We start from the raw sequence: 22,108 nt of genomic DNA, 5'->3' as shown, positions 1-22,108 counted from the left end.
AAAAGTAAAAAGGGGAATAATTCCCCTGCTGTGCCCAGGCTGGGACAGAGAAAAAGACTATTGTGAATCAGGAGGGGGTGGGCTTTATAGCCTCTGAAAATTAACTATTTCCTCTGTCCAGGCTGGGAACAGCAGGGAATTAACCCATCAGTTTTTCATGTTGACGGGGGATGGCCAGGAAATGTATATATGCATGTTTATTTAAAAAACACACTATAAAGTTCACAATAAAGAGAGAATTTTAAATATGTTGTGGCATTTTGAAAAAAAAATACATATGTATATATATATATATATACACATCTATTTTCAAATACATATGCATAAATAAGTTTAAAGCAGGGGGGAAGCAGCAGGGAGCGGCCCATAGTATGAGTCATTTGGGGAAGGGCCACGAATGTTTTAGGGGGCCCTGGCTAACAATGTTTGTGTGTCCTTTGTATTGATGTGAGGGTTCACAGGGGGAGGGGCCAGTGGGGGCGTGAGGGGCCCCGTTATTTATGATGGTGGCCCTCTGTGTATGAATGTATATATATATATATATATATATGTATAATAGATTTTAATAACATCTTGCAATACTATCTCACAGAACTCCAGCTGGATATTGCGCCTCTTCTCCCTCCAGAAGCCCAACCCCAGGCCCACCAGGCTCCCGAGGCCCCCAAGGCCCCAGCACCCGCCCAGGCCCCCGAGGCTCCAGCACCAGGCGAGGCCCCAGCGCCACCAGCGGCCCCAGAGGCCCCAGCAGCACCACAGGCCCCCGGGGCCCCAGCAGCACCTCAGGCCCAAAAGCCTGAAGAGGCCGAAGAGGCCCCAGAGTCCCCCGAGGCCCCAGAGGCTCCATCAGCCCCGGACACTCCCCCCCTGGAGTTCTCTCCCCACGCCCCGGACTCTCCCCCCCTGGAGTTCTCTCCCCAGGCCAAATGCTGGGCACCAGGTCCTCCTGCCAACGAGGGACCCTCACGACGGACCAAAGATGTGGGGACCCAAACAACACCTGGGTGGACTGACCCCACACTTTGGTCAGTGCAGGAGGACCTGGATACTATCAAGGCCCAGTTGGCCCAGCTCCAGGGCAACATGGCCCAGCTCCAGGGGGACATTAATTATTTGAAGGGCAGCAAGCCCTAATTTTTTTTACAGTTTTATTATTCTTAAAATAAAAGTTTTTAGTTTTGTACTTTTGAACTGGGTAATGTCTAATTATTTTGCTTTGCTTGATATGGTATTCTATACTTTCATGTAGTTTCTCCTACACTCCTACATTTAGCAGTAACAGCATCAATATGCTATATGATTTCAATTTTTGTAAATATTCCAACAATTTTGTCTTTAGCCCATTTTGTTGCCAGAATAATTGCAATATTATATTTGTTCCCGTTTAATAAAGTGCCCATAACATATTTTCAATTTATTCTGTGTCTAAAATCTCCCACTTAATTTAAGCCACTTTAGTAAACAGACCCCTAAGTATTTGGCTAAGTATTCTTAAATGCCCCCCCCCCCCCCTATTTTATTATCTCTAGCACTTCTTTTTTTTTTGTTACTTATATTTTTATTGGTTTTTTGGTTTTTTTTTTGCAAATAAACATTTATAGAGCACCTCTCTAGCACTTCTGTGCTCTCCCAGGGCAAAATGTTGCCAGTTTTATGCAGCCGATTGCCGCGTGCGTAATGTCGCACTTGCGATAATTAGCGTGCATACGAAAAATACCGTGCTGCGCGTGCGTTATTTAGCGTGCATGCGAAAAGTAGCACACACGTTATTTAGAGCGACTAAAATATCGCATGCAGTATCGTGCATAAATTAGCGCAAGTGTGCTTATAGTGAATCATGCGTTAAGTCGCGAAAATTTAGAAGCGATAAAATTTTTAATGCACGCTATGAATAGCACACGTTAAAATGCACTTTAGTGAATCAGCCCCAATATTTTAATTCTATCATATTAAGCATATTAGCACATTAATCATATTAGCAGCATTACTACTGGGTAAGGGGCCCCTCGGTAAAGTACAATACACCAGATATTTATAGTAGTGTATTTATAAGTGTTTCACATATACTGAGTTACACTGCTACCATAAATATCCACATGAGTGCTTATTCTGCTAATGTTAGAGTTTTTTTTGGGTTTTTTTTAATAATGCTATTAATATCTTGTGTTTTATTGACTTGTCAGGGGAAGGGTTGCTACTTGGCCAGTATTTTGCCAGTCTAGCTAGTAAAATACCAAGCAAGGCCAGAGCCAGTATTGGGAATTTACAAGTCTACCAGTCATTCTACCTCTGGCCTACCCTCAACCTGGCCAAAATTCCTAATCAAGTCAGGTTGTTATTGCCCACACACGCAAGTTTTCTGTTGCTCGGCCTCCAGCCTGCCAATCTATATCACTGGTCCAACTCCTTCTGCATCACCACTCCTCTCCCTATATTGTTGTCTCGCCCCCTCCATATCACCAATTTGCCCCTCAGGGTCCTACTCCCACTCCCTTAGCTTGAGAAAGAATCTTTCTAAAAGAAAGGGGGGAGGGGCAATCATAATGAGGGGATATCAAGCCTATTATACCTGATTTACCTCAAGTTATCATGTTTATATTTTGAAAGCTTTAATTTAAAATTCATTTTAGCTGCACAATCCAGATAAACATCATTAGATCAGTTTTGTACCACAGAATCAGTACAGAATTATAGCTCTCATCCATCTGCAAGACATTTCATTTAAGAACCTGTAGTTTAAAGAGTCTTTGTTCTTTGTTAATACTTATTGCTATGCAGCACAGCAGACATTAGAGGGCGCCTTCTATATCAGGCCACACATCATTTATGCACTGTGGATGGTTCAGCCATATGGGGCAGGATTGGCAGTTTTTTACCTTGTTAAATAAATCCTACAAACAAATCCTCCTTTGTGTGTGTGTGTGTGTGTGTGTGTGTCAACACTTTATAGAAACAAAACAATTCAAACAGTGGGAAGAAAGACCAGTAAATGGACTTCAATTAAAACTTGCTTGTTATTGGATAATGAATATACTTGCTTCTTATTGGTTCAGTAATTTAACTGACAGTATTGTTTCACAGAATTGATATTTTATCAGTTTATATATTTTGTTTTACAAACATAATATAGTTTACATATATAGTTTTGTTTTACATAATTCATGTGGATGTTATACATTTGTGGGACAGAATGCTTGTTAAAATTTAGAGAATGGAGTTTGTAATATAATAATATCCTTTTGTGCATAAAATTGATCATTGTCACAGAAATATGTTTATTGTATATTTGTTACCAGTGTATATGGCCACACATTCATTCTGTGTACTGGGGATTGGCCTTTTTACACAGAATGACATTTTGTAGACAAAATGTACTTTGGACAAACAGCACCCCATAATATACATTGGTTTTTCCTATTACAGACTTGGAGCTGACCAGCAACATGTTTATAAAGACATCTATGAAAGCACTTGTAATTGTAAATCATCTTTGGAATGTGTACAAGGAAGTAATCACACATTTAAAATATCCCAGAAAACCAGTCACCCCACCCATTTATGGTCATGATAAATAGCATTTTAATAAATTCAAAGTGCACAGTGCAACTAGAAAGGGAAGTTTGAGAACAAACTTCATGTGGCTTTGAAAAACATGTGAAATCACTGAATTAAGTTTGATTGGCTGTTGTTGGCTCACCTTGGACCACAGGCATATAGTAAAAAAAGACACTGTGCAAAGTTTAGGGGCCCTGGTTTAATAGTGTCAGAATGGCAGCAATTTACATTTCCCCACTGAAAGTCATTGAGTGACATCTTATTGGCTTCTTATGGTTCCACTCTCTTTTTCTAAGCTTTAACCTTAGTCCCCCAGTTACCAACTGTGAAAAGTTAGGGTGCACTCACATTAAACATGTGAGAATGGCAGCAGTTAAAATTTCTCCATTAAAATCCATAGTCACCCAGTGACTAACTGCAAAGTTTAGGGACCCTGGCCTTAAATGTGTGAAAATGGCAGCAGCCTATACTTCCCTGAGTGAAATTGGCTCTTTGTGGTTCTGCCCACTTTTTAATCTCTGTGTGGGGACCCTGGCATTAATGCTGTGGGAAAGGCAGCAGTTTAAATATAAACCAGTTAAATGTAATGGGTGAAATTTGACTTTTTCTAACCTTAAACCTTAGCCTCCCAGTGACCAACTTTGAAAAGTTTGGGGACACTGGCATTAACTATATGAGAATGGCAGCAGTTTAAATGCCCTCATTAAAATCAATGAGATAAATATGATTGGCTGTTGGTGGCGCCACAAACTTTTTTCAAATCTTGAATTATTGTCACCCAGTGGCTAACTCTGCAAAGGCTGGGGACTCTGACATAAATAATATGAGAATGGCAGCATTTTAAATTTAAACCAATAAAATTCAATAGGTGAAATCTGATTGGCTGTTGATGTCTCCACCCACTTTTTTAAACCTAAAACTGCAGTCTCCTATTGACCAACTGTTAAGAGTTTGGGGAACCTGGCATTAATACTGTGAGAATGGCAGTTTGAAATTCCACATTGAAAGTCTATAGGTGAAATCTGATTGGCTGTTGTTGGCTCCACCTATTTTTCTAAACTTGAAAGGTAGTCACCCAGTGACAAACTGTGCAATGTTTTGGGACCCTGATGTTAAATGTGTGAGAATGGCAGCAGTTAAAATTTCCTTACTGAAATCAATAAAAGAAATGTGATTGGCTGTTGGTGGTTTCCACCCACTTTAGCTACCCTTGAATACGTAGTCACCCAGTGACTGACTGTGCAAAGTTTGAGAACCCTGGCACAAATAGTGAGATCAGGAATGTTTTAAATGTAAAATAATGAAATTCAATGGATTAAATCTGATTGGCTGTTGCTGGCTCCATCCACTTTTACTAACCTTGACGTGCAATCCACCAGTGACCAACCATAAAGAGTTTGGGAACCCTGGCGTTAATACCGTGACAATGGTAGCAATAAAATTAAATTCCCCCATTGAAAGGTAATGGGTGAAATCTGATTGGCAGTTCCGCTGTTTGGACTGCCCCCACAAAAAGAAGGATCAATTAGAAAAGCACAAGCAACTTGCTCCGCTATAGGAAGAAGTGTGGAGTGTCTGGGTGGTGTACCCCTAAAACTGTAGGAGAATTAGCGTTTAGAGAATGGGGGGCACTAAGAATAAGAAAAAGATTAAGAAGAAGAAGAAGAAGCGTGAAATTAGCTGAAGTCGAAGAACAGTAAAGCAGTCGAAGAACAATAACAATAAAGCATCATTAAAATGAGATACAAAGATAGTTATGACTCTCTCTCTATATTGTATATATATATATATATATATATATTAAAGTTTGGGAACCACTGGCACTCACGTGTAAGTCACTAAAATCGCCTGGGTGCAGTCATCAAAAAAGCAGGAAACAAAAGTTGGACATCAAGAAGCCGCTCTCACAGGTCTCAAGCGTCAAATAAAGATTCTTTTTATTAAATGGTGAACTGACGTTTCGGCTGAACACCTCAGCCTTTCTCAAAGTTACAACACAATGTGAGTACAAACCATAAATACAGAAACTGGCGGGAAAATACAGACAAAAAACCTACAGGTATTTGGGAAAGTGTGACGTCATACCTGTAGGTTTTTTGTCTGTATTTTCCCGCCAGTTTCTGTATTTATGGTTTGTACTCACATTGTGTTGTAACTTTGAGAAAGGCTGAGGTGTTCAGCCGAAACGTCAGTTCACCATTTAATAAAAAGAATCTTTATTTGACGCTTAAGACCTGTGAGAGCGGCTTCTTGATGTCCAACTTATATATATATATATATATATATATATATATATATATTTTTTTTTTTTATATATATATATATATATATATATAGCGAACCCAGGGTGGCACTCTGCTTCAGCTCTTAGCTTGGGTGCAAGGTAAATGATTTAAATATCCAAAAAAGACCAGCAACACCGAGTTATATTCCAAAAACATTTTTATTTTATTTTTGTACCAGTCTAAATAATGTTTCTGCACATTTTAAATATGCCCAACTGCATGAGCTTATATAAAAAAGGGGGTATTAATTTTTTCTTTCAGTAGCAGTGAGGGAAGCCACCTCATCTGTAAATATTATGTCTGATGCCAATGTTATTGATAAGTGCTATGTTATGCTATCAATCCTTGCTATCAATATTAAAATAAATGTGACCAAGCCTCATATTTATTTCCAGAGAAGGTATCCCACACAGCAGCTGACTCCGAGCCAGATCCGTTTTCAAACCGGCAAATCCGCGTTACAGTCACCTCCGTTTTCCACACAGCAACTGACTCCGAGCCAGATCCGTTTTCAAATCGGCAAATCCGCGTTACAGTCACCTCCGTTTTCCACACAGCAGCTGACTCCGAGCCAGATCCGTTTTCAAACCGGCAAATCCGCGTTACAGTCACCTCCGTTTTCCACACAGCAGCTGACTCCGAGCCAGATCCGTTTTCAAACCGGCAAATCCGCGTTACAGTCACCTCCGTTTTCCACACAGCAGCTGACTCCGAGCCAGATCCGTTTTCAAACCGGCAAATCCGCGTTACAGTCACCTCCGTTTTCCACACAGCAGCTGACTCCAAGCCAGATCCGTTTTCAAACCGGCAAATCCGCGTTACAGTCACCTCCGTTTCCCACACAGCAGCTGACTCCGAGCCAGATCCGTTTTCAAACCGGCAAATCCGCGTTACAGTCACCTCCGTTTCAGAGCTCAGGGCCGGGTGTCAGTGGGCGGGAACATTCGCTAAACGGATCTGTGCCGCATCTGTGAAAACGAGTGCGCTTCAGTGGTAGTACTACATCCTCAGAGCTACAAATTTCATAAAGGTAAGTCACAGTCTATTAACAGTTTTAGTGCCACAGGACGTAGAATCTACATCCTGGGTAACAAAGTACCTAAGTGCCACAGAACGTAGATTCTACGTCCTGCACTTCCGGATTTGGGAGCGGAGGAGCGGCTTTGGAAGCCGCTTCTTCACTCCCCGCTTGTTCCCCAGCCTCCAGACAATAGTAAGAGGGGGGGAAAGAGTGGCTCCTGGGGTGCGATAGCCCAGGGGCCCCATAAGAAAAGCCGTGCAATCCGTGCCTGGCTTTAACTATCTCCTTCTGCCTTTCTCTGCTTCCCCCTCTGCTCAGCCCCCTGCTTCCTGCCACTCCTACTCACTGCCAGACTGCTGCTGCTGCTGTCTCCCTGCAGATCCACGATCTACTACACAAGTAAGTGCCAAATACACACAAAAACACACATACACTAATAATATACTATAATGTTGTCTGCATTTGTACAGTTTTTACTGGTAAATCTGCTATATCTGCCCTCCATTCCATCTACTCTGTGGCCTTGTTGTCTGCATTTGTACAGTTTTTACTGGTAAATCTGCTATACCTGCCCTCCATTCCATCTACTCTGTGGCCTTGTTGTCTGCATTTGTACAGTTTTTACTGGTAAATCTGCTATATCTGCCCTCCATTCCATCTACTCTGTGGCCTTGTTGTCTGCATTTGTACAGTTTTTACTGGTAAATCTGCTATACCTGCCCTCCATTCCATCTACTCTGTGGCCTTGTTGTCTGCATTTGTACAGTTTTTACTGGTAAATCTGCTATACCTGCCCTCCATTCCATCTACTCTGTGGCCTTGTTGTCTGCATTTGTACAGTTTTTACTGGTAAATCTGCTATACCTGCCCTCCATTCCATCTACTCTGTGGCCTTGTCTGCATTTGTACAGTTTTTACTGGTAAATCTGCTATATCTGCACTCCATTCCATCTACTCTGTGGCCTTGTCTGCATTTGTACAGTTTTTACTGGTAAATCTGCTATATCTGCACTCCATTTCATCTACTCTGTGGCCTTGTCTGCATTTGTACAGTTTTTACTGGTAAATCTGCTATATCTGCCCTCCATTCCATCTACTCTGTGGCCTTGTTGTCTGCATTTGTACAGTTTTTACTGGTAAATCTGCTATACCTGCCCTCCATTCCATCTACTCTGTGGCCTTGTTGTCTGCATTTGTACAGTTTTTACTGGTAAATCTGCTATACCTGCCCTCCATTCCATCTACTCTGTGGCCTTGTCTGCATTTGTACAGTTTTTACTGGTAAATCTGCTATATCTGCCCTCTATTCCATCTACTCTGTGGCCTTGTCTGCATTTGTACAGTTTTTACTGGTAAATCTGCTATACCTGCCCTCCATTCCATCTACTCTGTGGCCTTGTTGTCTGCATTTGTACAGTTTTTACTGGTAAATCTGCTATATCTGCCCTCCATTCCATCTACTCTGTGGCCTTGTCTGCATTTGTACAGTTTTTACTGGTAAATCTGCTATATCTGCCCTCCATTCCATCTACTCTGTGGCCTTGTTGTCTGCATTTGTACAGTTTTTACTGGTAAATCTGCTATACCTGCCCTCCATTCCATCTACTCTGTGGCCTTGTCTGCATTTGTACAGTTTTTACTGGTAAATCTGCTATATCTGCACTCCATTCCATCTACTCTGTGGCCTTGTCTGCATTTGTACAGTTTTTACTGGTAAATCTGCTATATCTGCCCTCCATTCCATCTACTCTGTGGCCTTGTTGTCTGCATTTGTACAGTTTTTACTGGTAAATCTGCTATACCTGCCCTCCATTCCATCTACTCTGTGGCCTTGTCTGCATTTGTACAGTTTTTACTGGTAAATCTGCTATACCTGCCCTCCATTCCATCTACTCTGTGGCCTTGTCTGCATTTGTACAGTTTTTACTGGTAAATCTGCTATACCTGCCCTCCATTCCATCTACTCTGTGGCCTTGTCTGCATTTGTACAGTTTTTACTGGTAAATCTGCTATATCTGCCCTCTATTCCATCTACTCTGTGGCCTTGTCTGCATTTGTACAGTTTTTACTGGTAAATCTGCTATATCTGCCCTCCATTCCATCTACTCTGTGGCCTTGTCTGCATTTGTACAGTTTTTACTGGTAAATCTGCTATACCTGCCCTCCATTCCATCTACTCTGTGGCCTTGTTGTCTGCATTTGTACAGTTTTTACTGGTAAATCTGCTATACCTGCCCTCCATTCCATCTACTCTGTGGCCTTGTTGTCTGCATTTGTACAGTTTTTACTGGTAAATCTGCTATATCTGCCCTCCATTCCATCTACTCTGTGGCCTTGTCTGCATTTGTACAGTTTTTACTGGTAAATCTGCTATATCTGCCCTCTATTCCATCTACTCTGTGGCCTTGTCTGCATTTGTACAGTTTTTACTGGTAAATCTGCTATATCTGCCCTCTATTCCATCTACTCTGTGGCCTTGTCTGCATTTGTACAGTTTTTACTGGTAAATCTGCTATATCTGCCCTCCATTCCATCTACTCTGTGGCCTTGTCTGCATTTGTACAGTTTTTACTGGTAAATCTGCTATATCTGCCCTCTATTCCATCTACTCTGTGGCCTTGTCTGCATTTGTACAGTTTTTACTGGTAAATCTGCTATATCTGCCCTCCATTCCATCTACTCTGTGGCCTTGTCTGCATTTGTACAGTTTTTACTGGTAAATCTGCTATATCTGCACTCCATTCCATCTACTCTGTGGCCTTGTCTGCATTTGTACAGTTTTTACTGGTAAATCTGCTATATCTGCCCTCTATTCCATCTACTCTGTGGCCTTGTTGTCTGCATTTGTACAGTTTTTACTGGTAAATCTGCTATATCTGCCCTCCATTCCATCTACTCTGTGGCCTTGTTGTCTGCATTTGTACAGTTTTTACTGGTAAATCTGCTATATCTGCCCTCCATTCCATCTACTCTGTGGCCTTGTCTGCATTTGTACAGTTTTTACTGGTAAATCTGCTATACCTGCCCTCCATTCCATCTACTCTGTGGCCTTGTCTGCATTTGTACAGTTTTTACTGGTAAATCTGCTATACCTGCCCTCCATTCCATCTACTCTGTGGCCTTGTTGTCTGCATTTGTACAGTTTTTACTGGTAAATCTGCTATACCTGCCCTCCATTCCATCTACTCTGTGGCCTTGTCTGCATTTGTACAGTTTTTACTGGTAAATCTGCTATACCTGCCCTCCATTCCATCTACTCTGTGGCCTTGTCTGCATTTGTACGGTTTTTACTGGTAAATCTGCTATATCTGCACTCCATTCCATCTACTCTGTGGCCTTGTCTGCATTTGTACAGTTTTTACTGGTAAATCTGCTATATCTGCCCTCCATTCCATCTACTCTGTGGCCTTGTTGTCTGCATTTGTACAGTTTTTACTGGTAAATCTGCTATACCTGCCCTCCATTCCATCTACTCTGTGGCCTTGTTGTCTGCATTTGTACAGTTTTTACTGGTAAATCTGCTATACCTGCCCTCCATTCCATCTACTCTGTGGCCTTGTCTGCATTTGTACAGTTTTTACTGGTAAATCTGCTATATCTGCACTCCATTCCATCTACTCTGTGGCCTTGTCTGCATTTGTACAGTTTTTACTGGTAAATCTGCTATATCTGCACTCCATTCCATCTACTCTGTGGCCTTGTCTGCATTTGTACAGTTTTTACTGGTAAATCTGCTATATCTGCCCTCCATTCCATCTACTCTGTGGCCTTGTTGTCTGCATTTGTACAGTTTTTACTGGTAAATCTGCTATATCTGCCCTCCATTCCATCTACTCTGTGGCCTTGTCTGCATTTGTACAGTTTTTACTGGTAAATCTGCTATATCTGCCCTCCATTCCATCTACTCTGTGGCCTTGTCTGCATTTGTACAGTTTTTACTGGTAAATCTGCTATACCTGCCCTCCATTCCATCTACTCTGTGGCCTTGTTGTCTGCATTTGTACAGTTTTTACTGGTAAATCTGCTATATCTGCCCTCCATTCCATCTACTCTGTGGCCTTGTTGTCTGCATTTGTACAGTTTTTACTGGTAAATATGCTATATCTGCCCTCCATTCCATCTACTCTGTGGCCTTGTCTGCATTTGTACAGTTTTTACTGGTAAATCTGCTATATCTGCCCTCCATTCCATCTACTCTGTGGCCTTGTTGTCTGCATTTGTACAGTTTTTACTGGTAAATCTGCTATACCTGCCCTCCATTCCATCTACTCTGTGGCCTTGTCTGCATTTGTACAGTTTTTACTGGTAAATCTGCTATATCTGCCCTCCATTCCATCTACTCTGTGGCCTTGTTGTCTGCATTTGTACAGTTTTTACTGGTAAATCTGCTATACCTGCCCTCCATTCCATCTACTCTGTGGCCTTGTCTGCATTTGTACAGTTTTTACTGGTAAATCTGCTATATCTGCCCTCCATTCCATCTACTCTGTGGCCTTGTCTGCATTTGTACAGTTTTTACTGGTAAATCTGCTATATCTGCCCTCCATTCCATCTACTCTGTGGCCTTGTTGTCTGCATTTGTACAGTTTTTACTGGTAAATCTGCTATACCTGCTCTCCATTCCATCTACTCTGTGGCCTTGTCTGCATTTGTACAGTTTTTACTGGTAAATCTGCTATATCTGCCCTCCATTCCATCTACTCTGTGGCCTTGTCTGCATTTGTACAGTTTTTACTGGTAAATCTGCTATATCTGCCCTCCATTCCATCTACTCTGTGGCCTTGTTGTCTGCATTTGTACAGTTTTTACTGGTAAATCTGCTATATCTGCCCTCCATTCCATCTACTCTGTGGCCTTGTTGTCTGCATTTGTACAGTTTTTACTGGTAAATCTGCTATATCTGCCCTCCATTCCATCTACTCTGTGGCCTTGTTGTCTGCATTTGTACAGTTTTTACTGGTAAATCTGCTATACCTGCCCTCCATTCCATCTACTCTGTGGCCTTGTCTGCATTTGTACAGTTTTTACTGGTAAATCTGCTATATCTGCCCTCCATTCCATCTACTCTGTGGCCTTGTTGTCTGCATTTGTACAGTTTTTACTGGTAATTTTCATTTTTGGCACTAGCCAAAATCTATAGACTATTAGCTCTTTCTGTAGTTTTGTACATTTTATGACCCCCCATAAAACTCCTCTGTAAATAAACTCTGTAAGTCACTTTATATCAGGGTTCATCTTCACTCTTGCTATACTCCCCCCCTCTGACACAGCTGGGTGATTAGCCTGTTGCTTGATCAATTACAATCAGTTGTGATTCCCCAGCTTTGCCTCTCCCTATTAAGACTTTCTTAGGGGAGAGCATTTGCTGGGGGTTGAGCATTTGCAAGGGTGATTTGTTCCAAAGTGATTCGTTTACAAGTGATCTGAACGAGTTTAACAAGGAGTTAATCAGAGGAGACCTACAAGGAGAGCCACTACAGACTGCTGCTTGAAATTAAAGAACTGTCTCAAATGCAGACCAACTCATTAATGCACTGAGGAACCATCTCTACTGCCATTCTCTGACGCTACAAGACTACACCTCACCTGATAATGGCAAAATGCACTTCATTTCTTCTAATTGTATGCATGGTGCTCCCTAAGGTAGTCACTTCCTTTAACCCCCCTGCTGTCTGTCCATACTCCATCCACATATCCTCCTCCCTGCTCCCATCTACATACTCCAGCTCCTTCACCCTTTATAACTACTTGCAATACCTCTGTCCCCCGGTTACTGTCCCTACGCGGAGGCGCAATCATTTTAACCATTTACCAGTAAATATGTTAATAATAGGCTAAAAATAAGAAATAAGAAACACTGAATTTTTTTTGTTCACACTTAATATTTATTTAGAGACTATGAAAAGGAGGGAACCACCTTTAACAAGTTCTGGAGTCAGACGGAGGGCTCGCATTGCACTTGAAAAACGCCTGCATGACATTGCAGACTTACAACCAGAACCAACTTTTACAACAGCTTACGAAGCTGATGCATATTCCACAACCAATGACAGTGACTCAAGACTCTCTCGGACAGACGAGCATTTAGATTCTATTTGCACAGATGATTTTGGAGGATTGACTGAAAGACAGTGTGTTTCAGAGCCTGACTCTGAATCCGAACCAGAGGTTGCAGATGAGCCAGTCAGCTTTGTTGAAACTTTAGCCAACTGGTCTGTACAGTTTGGTGTTTCTTTAGTTGCCCTATCAGCTCTCCTTAGTTTGTTGAGAGTGTACCACCCAGAACTTCCAAAGGATGCCCGAACCATCCTTAAAACAAAAACTGAATATAAAATTCAACAAAAATGTGGTGGGTTTTATCATTATAGAGGTATCCTGACAGCTCTCTGGAACACCCTAACCAAACTAATTGAAAAGTTTCCAAATGGCTTTACTTTTAAATTGCAAGTAAACATTGATGGCTTGCCATTGTTTAAGAGCACAAATTTACAGTTATGGCCCATTTTAGGACTCTTGTTAAATGCCCCAATGAAAGAACCTGTTGTTATCGGGCTCTTCTGTGGTACCAAAAAACCAAATGCCCCTGATGAATATTTGAAAGACTTTACCCACGAGTTAAAACAGCTGCAGGAAGGAGTCTATTTTAAAGAAAAAAAGGTTTTCTTTGAACTGGATTCTGTTGTATGTGATACCCCTGCTAGAGCTTTTGTAAAAAACGTAAAGGCACACAATGGTTATCATGGATGTGATAAGTGTTGCCAGCCAGGAGTTTATGTTAACCACAGAATGACATACCCCCAGAATGATTTTGTGTTACGGACTGATTCATCATTTTCAGACAAAGTTGACGAGGACCATCATCATGATGGACCACATGGATTTTTTGGTCTAGATGTGGGCATGGTGACTAGATTTCCTATAGATTACATGCACCTTGCATGTTTAGGTGTTACACGTAAATTGTTAAATGTTTGGCTGAGGGGCCCTTTGAAATTTCGCTTGTCCTCCGGTTGTGTTGATCGCATTTCTCAAACTCTGACTCAGATGCGTGCGTACATACCAGTTGAGTTTGTAAGGAAACCAAGATCTTTGAGAGAACTAGATCGTTGGAAAGCTACTGAACTTAGACAGTTTCTGTTGTATACTGGTTCTGTTGCTCTGGCACCGTATTTAGATCATAATTTATATAACAACTTTATGTTATTTTATACAGGTATTTGCATCCTTGTAGCCCGCAGCTTTATTCTTTGTTTAACAATTATGCAAACACGCTTCTTACAGCATTTGTAAAACATGTTGGGGAGCTTTATGGAAAAGATGCCTTAGTGTATAATGTGCATGCCTTGGTCCACCTGTCAGCTGATGCCAAACTACATGGTTCTTTAGACACTATCTCAGCTTTTCCATATGAAAATTACCTCCGTACACTGAAGAAGTTTGTGAGAAAGCCAGAATTTCCTCTTGCGCAGATAATAAGAAGGTTATCAGAGGTTGAAAAAATCAGTAGTTCTGAGTTGCCCTGTAAAGCTTTAAGAATGCAACATTATGTTGGACCTGTTCCTGATGGCCTTCAAGCAACAGCACAGTACAGGGAGCTGAGGACTGAACACTGGTCAGTGAAAGCTTCAACAGGAGATAATGTTTTTGCTATAGGCAAAGACATTTGTGTTATTCTTAACATTGTTCAGTCTGTAAAGGAAATATACGTTGTGTTTAGAGTTTTTACACAAATTGCAAATTTTTTCAACTATCCAATGAGCTCGGATTTTCTTAGAGTATTTATTGTGTCAGAGCCAACAGGACCATTAAGGGTAGCCAAAGCATCACAGATCTCTCACAAGTGTGTACTCCTTCCTTACAATGATAAATTTGTTGTCATGCCTCTCTTGCATACCCGCTTATAGAACACAGCTCTAGTTCAGGTTAGGGATGGGGTTAGGAACAATATGACGAAAAAGACTGACAAAAACTGACAAAAGACTGCTTTACTTCACAAAGGTTTCTGGATACTGGATTTTGAAAATGTGAGTATTCCAAATAAACCACTTTAGATCAGTGGTTCTCAATTCTAGTCCTCACTAACACACCCGATTCAGATCAGATCGATAGAAGAGCGCTCCATGCATGATCGGATGATCCCTGACCATGATCCCAGAGCATGGTAGTTCTGATGAGGTTTACTTTGTAAATTTTCTTTTGCTTTTACTCTTCTCTGGTAAATTTCTAACTTGAACAATTTATTTTTTGAGAAATAACAAAATATATTATTAAGTGTAATACAGCAAAATTGAGTCAGTTATCTTATTTACATGTTAATAAAACTAAAAAGAAAAACAACTAACAAGAAAAAGGGGGGAGCAGGTAACTTGGGGTAAGTGGTAAATGACTGATGGCTTTATAATACATTTTATGAAGCATTGACAGTAACACTTCATTTCATGTACAGTATAAAAAAAGTACACCAGAAATTTTTGTAAATATTTTATTCTATCTTTTCATGTGACAACATTGAAGAAATGCCGCTGCTCCAGTGTACAGTAGAGAGTGTACAGCCTGTATAACAGTGTACATTTGCTGTCCTCTCAAAATAACCCAACACACAGCCATTAATGTCTAAACCGCTGGCAACACCCCAAATGGAAATGTCTAAATTGGGACCAACGTGTCAATATTTTGACACGTTGGTCCCACCATTCACCATTATTTTCTAGCACTTATATCCTTTTCCATCTTTATGTAGAGCAACAATTGTTTTTTTCAGATCCTCAGAGAGTTCTTTGCCATGAGGAGCCATGTTGAACTTCCAGTGACCAGTATGAGAGAGTGTGAGAGCAATAACACCAAATTTAGGGACTAGGGAGGGAAATGGCTAATTGGGACCAATTTTGGACATTTCCACTTAGGGGTGTACTCACTTTTGTTGCCAGCAGTTTAGACATTAATGTCTGTGTGTTGAGTTATTTTGAGGGGACAGTAAATGTGCACTGTTCTTACAGGCTGTACACTCACTATTGTACATTGGAGCAGAGTGGCATTTCTTAAGTGTTGTCACATGAAAAGGTATATTAAAGTATTTACAAAAATGTGAGAGGTGTACTCATTTTTGTGAGGTACTATATATGTTGTTACCTGTGCTTGTATGTTGTGTCAATTTTAATTGTTTGAGGGAAAAGGCAATCTATGCTGGTGATAACAGTATGATCAAAGAATGCTAGTACATGGATTGAAGGAAAATGTTAAAGGAATGTTGTATGTCTTTTAAAATATGTAATACTTTCTGCAAAAACTTCTTTTTCAGATGTTTTTGGTTGTGGAATTTATAGAAACAAACACTGTTAACATTATATCTGAATCATGGCTTGAAGATGGTGTCACTTGGTGGCCAAACTATAGAAGCGACGAACGCATAAACCGAGCTGTTCAAAAATGTGAAGAGCCAGGAGCAGACTGGAAAAAATATGATGTTCGAGTCCTTTCAAGAACAGGTAAGAATCTGCTTTAGAAATAAAATGAAATTTATTTGTAATTTCTGTGAACTAAACTTAAAAATTTTTTAATTTCAATTATTAATGGTTTCAAATTTCTATATTGTACACATTAATTTACACAAATTTAACAGTCAGTACTTAATAGTGGGTCTAGAACAACAGCCAAACCACTTTAGATCAGTGGTTCTCAATTCTAGTCCTCACTAACACACATGATTCAGATCAGATTGTTAGAAGAGCGCTCCATGCATAAACTGCATTCCGATTGAGATGATCGGATGATCCCTGAGCATGGTAGTTCTGATGATTTTCACAGAAAATTTAAATGAACAGCTAATATTTGATGTACTATAACAGGTGGAGTAATATTTATGTGTCGGATGCGGGTCAGATGGGCGACAGGCACAGACGGATTGCAGATTCAATTTGAGATTGTAGAAGTGAGGGTATTTATTTAATTAATTTTATTTATTTTTTGTGAATTCTGATCAGGTGATTACCTTAAAGCAAGACAGAAACTGAGGGCCTCGCTGACCTGCAATACCTCTGAATTACAAACAGATGAGGAGGAAGAAGTGATTAGGAAAAGAAAAATTAAGCCAAGGTTTCATATTCTGAGACTATTACTCCACTACTACTATATACCATTTAAAATACGTTTAGAAATATTTAACTATAGAGCTTAAAGGCTAGGTAGTGTAAACTTCTCTTTTTTTGCTTTGAAGTAATTTGCTATAATTGCCAAAGGAAGCAATGGACTGTTTGGATATTTTGCAGTACTATAAAGGGTCAATTGATACAAGCCATACTATAGATTCCATAGTGTAGGTTAATTTAATATTTTGTGTGTCTTTTTATGTATTTTGAGTGTTTTTAGGTTTTAATCTTTAACAAATTGCTTTAAGTTTTTAACCCTGCCAAACATTATGATTAGTTGGTGTTTGTTTTGTTTGTTAGGCAAATCTTTGGCGATACAGACTCTGACAGTGAGCCAGAGATGGCTATAAAGAGGAGATGCCACAATGTCCTCCCTTGTCCAGTACCACCTATTCCTCCCCCTACTCCTGACAATGAAGCTTGCCAGACTACTGCTAGACCTCTCCTAGACCAGAGGCAGACGGAATCTTATTTTACTGGTATATTCTTGTATTTTTGTTGAATAGTTTTTTAATACTGTTATGTTAATGTTACAACTGAACATGTATATACAGTCAAGCCGTGGCAAATTTTATCTTAAGTCAAGGTACTTGTCTGGATCTGATGCAGTTAATGTAACTGTAAAGTTAATGTTTTTATGTGCTGAGTGAATCTGACAGATCTTGGCTGAACATTGTTCGTTGTAAGTGCACATAATTATAATAGAAACTATAAACATAAAGGATTTATTATTATAATAGTAAATTTTTCATAATTTGTTGTTATTCACTTAAAAATATGTTATTGACATACCTATGTTTCACAGCAGCACCACCTGCCCCCTTAAGTACATCTTGCATGCCTTCCAGTCCTCTGCCCCACTCCTCTGTTGGCCATTTTGATACGATGCATTTTCAAGATGATTTTTGCTCAGGTATTTTTTTATAATAATTAATATATATATATATATATATAGTATATTTTTTAATAATTCTTTGCATGCCATCTTTGATCAACAGTCAGTGAGCTAAAAATAATGACTCTCCCCATGCTCAGGGCCTCAAGTTGCAACACGTGTCTCTCACACACCATCAAGCTCTATGGGCCAGATCTCTGCCACGCCTCTGCCAGATGAGCATTTCTTTAGGCCCACATTTAGACTGGGGAAGACAGGCACTGGACCAATTCCATGCTCTGGTAAAATCTTTTTTTTTTTTTTTTTTTTTATTTCAAACATCCAGTTTTTCAAAATGATATATAATAAGAAAACTTTCAATCTTTCCTTTATTGTAGCTGCTCAGCTGCACATCCTAACTTTATTGGATTATGTGAAGGAACAGCAAACGGCGATTGCTGCTGCTGTGAACAATCTTGCTGCAAGACTGGGGACAGAGGCTCCTGTGGCTGAAATGCCTAAAGACATCAGTATCCCCCTGACCACTGTGCCTGAAGTTGAGGAGTTTGAGGAATGGCTTAAAGACTCAAGAAATTCACAAGCTAAACAAAACATGGTATGTTTTTTCCCATTATCTAAAGCTACTTTATGGTTGTTGTACCTACGTTATCTCAAGTGGTTCTGTGCCTGTTGTAGTGATACTGGCCTCAAATATTAATATTAATTCTTAGTTTTGGTTACATATTATTTAAGGTGAGAGTGTTAGATACAGGGCACCAATTAATATAAAGTTTGGTACTCATTCGGTTCATGGTAGAGAACAACGTGATCAAGACCATCCCTCCCTCCAGTGATCAGGTGCTCAGTCTGTCCATTAAGAAACATTAAGCAAACTCTATGCAGAGTTAACCCATGGAAATCTGCTGGACCAGACAACATTCCTGGCAGAGCGTTCACGGAATGTGCAGAACAGCTAGCATCTTTAACATTTTCCTGAGCAGCGCTGTTGTTCCTACATGCCTCAAGACAATGACCGTTGTCCCTGCGCTGAAGATGTCTACAGTTTCCTGCTTCAATTACTAATGTCCTTTTGCTCTCACACCCACTGTGAAGAAGTGTTTTGAGAGACTCATCAGGAAACAAATCAAAACACAGCTATCACGCTCATTGAACCCCTTGCAGTTTGAATATCATCCTAACTGCTCCATGGATGATGCCACAACCTTCCATCTGGCCCTTACACACCTGGACATACATGAATGCTGTTCATAGACTTCAGTTCAGCATCCAGTACAATCATTCCACAGCACCAGATTGAGTAATTGAGCCTGCCGGCCCTGAACACCTCCCTCTGTAATTGGATCCTGGACCTGAATTATGTTGTCTACAGTATGTAGCATCAGGGTCCTTTAGGAACGTTTCATTTCACTGTGTACTGCGTCAGCTATATGTGGTTGTAATGACAATAAAAGCGTCTTGACTTTACTAATGTCTCTCTCTACTTTTGTAGTCAGAGAGGGTCCTCACCGTAAAACGGCCCCTGGAATATGCTGTTCTCTACATTATATAAAAAATTTTCGTTTTGATTAGAGCAGACAATATAATATATTTTTGTCTTTTCAGATATCTGCTCTGGGTGCTGTTGGAGGTCAAAACACCAAAAGAGTGACATGGAACATACTTTCAAGGCTTTACTCAGATGCAGTAGCCAAACAAATAAACTGGAAAGGAGTCAATGGGAAGAAGTGCTTTAAGGAAATGCTCACAAGAAGTTTGTTGATCAGTAAGTATTGAGTAATACCAAGAAGTTGAGTATTAGATACATCTTTAAAACCTAAACAATAAAGTTACTATGCCATTATTATGGAGCTTATTATTCTGTGGAAGTTAAAGATTCTTTTTTTTGAAAGTTTTTCTTTATTAATTTTGGAACAAAAAGAGAATAGTAAAGGAGGAAGTGAAAGAAAATAGGAAAGAAAGAAGGTACTCATACATGGTAATACTCAGTGGTGGGCGTTTACATTTGAAGAAGTTTCATTTGTAACGGTGCCTAGCTACTTGTCTAGGGTTTGTTGAGGTATTAGTGGGTTATGCTATTCGTTCGTACTGTCAGCCAGCAGCTCCATATTTTGTCGAACTTGGCCGGGCATCCTCGGGCCAGGTAGGTAAGTTTCTGTCTTGGGAGTGTGTCATCCACCAGCTTTATCCAAAATCCCAGGGTTGGCGGTTCCGTATTTTTTCATGTCAGCAAAATAGCTTTCTTGGCATAATGTAGGAGTTGCTGCAGACATATCCTGTCCCCGGAGGGCAAAGTAAGACCTTCCGTATGGCCCAATAGGCAAAATTCAGGTGTCCTGATATTCGGGAGTCCCAGCAAGGAGCCCATATGGTGAGCCATAAGGTGAGTATGGTGGTCCTGTACTGCTGGATTAGGACACTCCCAGAATACATGGATGTAATTGCCCTGATCTACATTACATTTTACACACATCTGGGTATCCCTGGTATATGCGTGCCAGCCTGTGGGGGGTTAGGTACACTCTGTTAAGGAATTTGACCTGTATGTAGCGGTCCCTTGTTGCTGTATTATTTTCAGTTATTTGTTCTAGTATATCTTTCCAGACATCATTATCTAGCTGGGGAAAGTCCTGGGCCCATTTCAGCCTAATATGATTTACTGAGTCAAAGCTCCCCTGCAATAGTATGGCATTGAACCAGCTGAGGGGTTTGAGCAGATTAGGTCTGTGTAGGTATCGTTCAAGGGTACTTTCAGTAATATTGGGGGGCTCCCTGGGGAACTGTATCTGGAACGCATGTTTCAGCTGGAGGTACCTGAAGAGCATGTGGTTCTGCAGGTTAAATTCCTCCTTTAATTGAGCGTATTGCTTGATACCTCCTGCTTCCACCACATCATGTAGGTGCTTTACCCCTGCAGCAGCCCAAAGGTTAGCATCTGGGAAGGTCCTGAATTGCGTAAGGGTGTTATTGCCCCAGAGTGGTGTCCACTTGGACCAGCTATTTGCTTTTTTGTGTATTACTTTTACCGTTCTAGAAAAGACCTGGATTCATGGGATTTCATGGGTGGGGTTAAGGGGTGTATGGACGGTATCCCTCTATATATTTGGTTTGCCAATGCTTCAAATGAGGAGACCACTGCTGCTTCTAATACCGTGGCCTGGTTATTTGGATCTGGGTGAAGTTAAAGAGTCTTATTTTTCTTTTTACCAGGGGCTGTAAGAAAGAACCAGTCTTCGACCAATGCAGCAGACAGTGAGATAGATTCTTATGCCATCCGTTGGTTCAATCTTGCTCCTGACCGTGGCGGTGGCCGGAAAGAGCGTTCAAGAGTCAAAGAGGCGTTAACTGAGGTAAATTCAGATCCAAGAAGCATAGTGGCAGTTACATTTTTTCATTAGGATAACAAGTCAGTAATAGAGGTTGACTTCATGATAAAAATAAATTTCAACTTTTATTTAATGCAAAAAAACTCAAACATTATTAAACAGCCATTGATTTATAGATAAAAAATTAATAAATAAATGAAAATATTTTTTGTACTAGAATTTGTAAGATAACTTAATCAGTAAAATAAGTTATAAGTTAATTTGCAGTTTATCCATAGTCTGTCTCATAACACTGCTTTAGTGGAAAAATAACAGCTTTCTTATTGGTGTGGTTTTTTTGTTTTTTTTCAGATGGCCCATGGGAATTAAATTGTTTGACTGCTCTATCGGATTGTGTTTTTGTTCATTGGGATAAATCTGTTATTAGTATTCTCTGTTTTGTTCTGACCACATTGTTTGGACACAGGGGACCAACTCCTGTAGTTGCACAGTTAAAAAAAATAGTAAATAAATAAATAAATTTATTTGCATTGTTCTTGTACTGTTTTATTTGTTTTTTATTTACACTTTGCACAATAACTATTTTTGTCAACAGTGTTGTAAAGATCAGTGTTTGTTTTTCTTTTATTAGCATAAATATACTGTCAATTTACTTTACTTTGAAACAGAAACAGAAAAACAATACTTAAACAGTAGTCCAAGAACTGCTTGTGACCACTGACTTTATTGGATGTTATTCCTTATCCTGTCACTCCCCTACCGTCTTTGTTAGTAAAAGCATAACAAGGCTCAAAACATGGAGAAAATATTGGTAAATAATGTTTGTGACTAGCAACTTAAATTGAAATTAGATCTCAGTTGACTTAAATTTCAGGAAGTGTTGC

At 40.1% G+C, this 22,108-nt stretch overlaps 1 protein-coding gene across 1 annotated transcript; it reads left to right on the top strand.

Moving 5' to 3' along the window:
- Positions 1-7,225: 7,225 nt before the first annotated feature.
- LOC116411520 lies at positions 7,226-21,759 on the top strand. The gene is made up of 10 exons (XM_031903933.1): positions 7,226-7,260; positions 16,160-16,346; positions 16,842-16,953; positions 17,307-17,485; positions 17,812-17,919; positions 18,042-18,182; positions 18,279-18,496; positions 19,504-19,663; positions 21,109-21,248; positions 21,576-21,759. The coding sequence occupies exons 2-10, from the start codon at positions 16,160-16,162 to the stop codon at positions 21,591-21,593; spliced, it is 1,263 nt and encodes a 420-aa protein (XP_031759793.1). The 5' UTR covers positions 7,226-7,260; the 3' UTR covers positions 21,594-21,759.
- Positions 21,760-22,108: the final 349 nt, after the last annotated feature.

Source organism: Xenopus tropicalis, chromosome 1 (assembly GCF_000004195.4).
Source record: "Xenopus tropicalis strain Nigerian chromosome 1, UCB_Xtro_10.0, whole genome shotgun sequence".
Classification (NCBI taxonomy): Eukaryota; Metazoa; Chordata; class Amphibia; order Anura; family Pipidae; genus Xenopus; species Xenopus tropicalis.
The sequence above is the reverse complement of the archived record's forward strand: the minus strand, read 5'-3'. Positions and strand labels throughout refer to the sequence as shown.

Coding starts and splice junctions, on each gene's coding strand:
- LOC116411520 (XM_031903933.1), top strand. CDS start 16,160: ATGTTTTTGGTTGTGGAATTTATAGAAACAAACACTGTTAACATTATA. Junction 16,347..16,841: donor TCGAGTCCTTTCAAGAACAG/GTAAGAATCTGC, acceptor AATTCTGATCAG/GTGATTACCTTAAAGCAAGA. Junction 19,664..21,108: donor CACAAGAAGTTTGTTGATCA/GTAAGTATTGAG, acceptor TCTTTTTACCAG/GGGCTGTAAGAAAGAACCAG.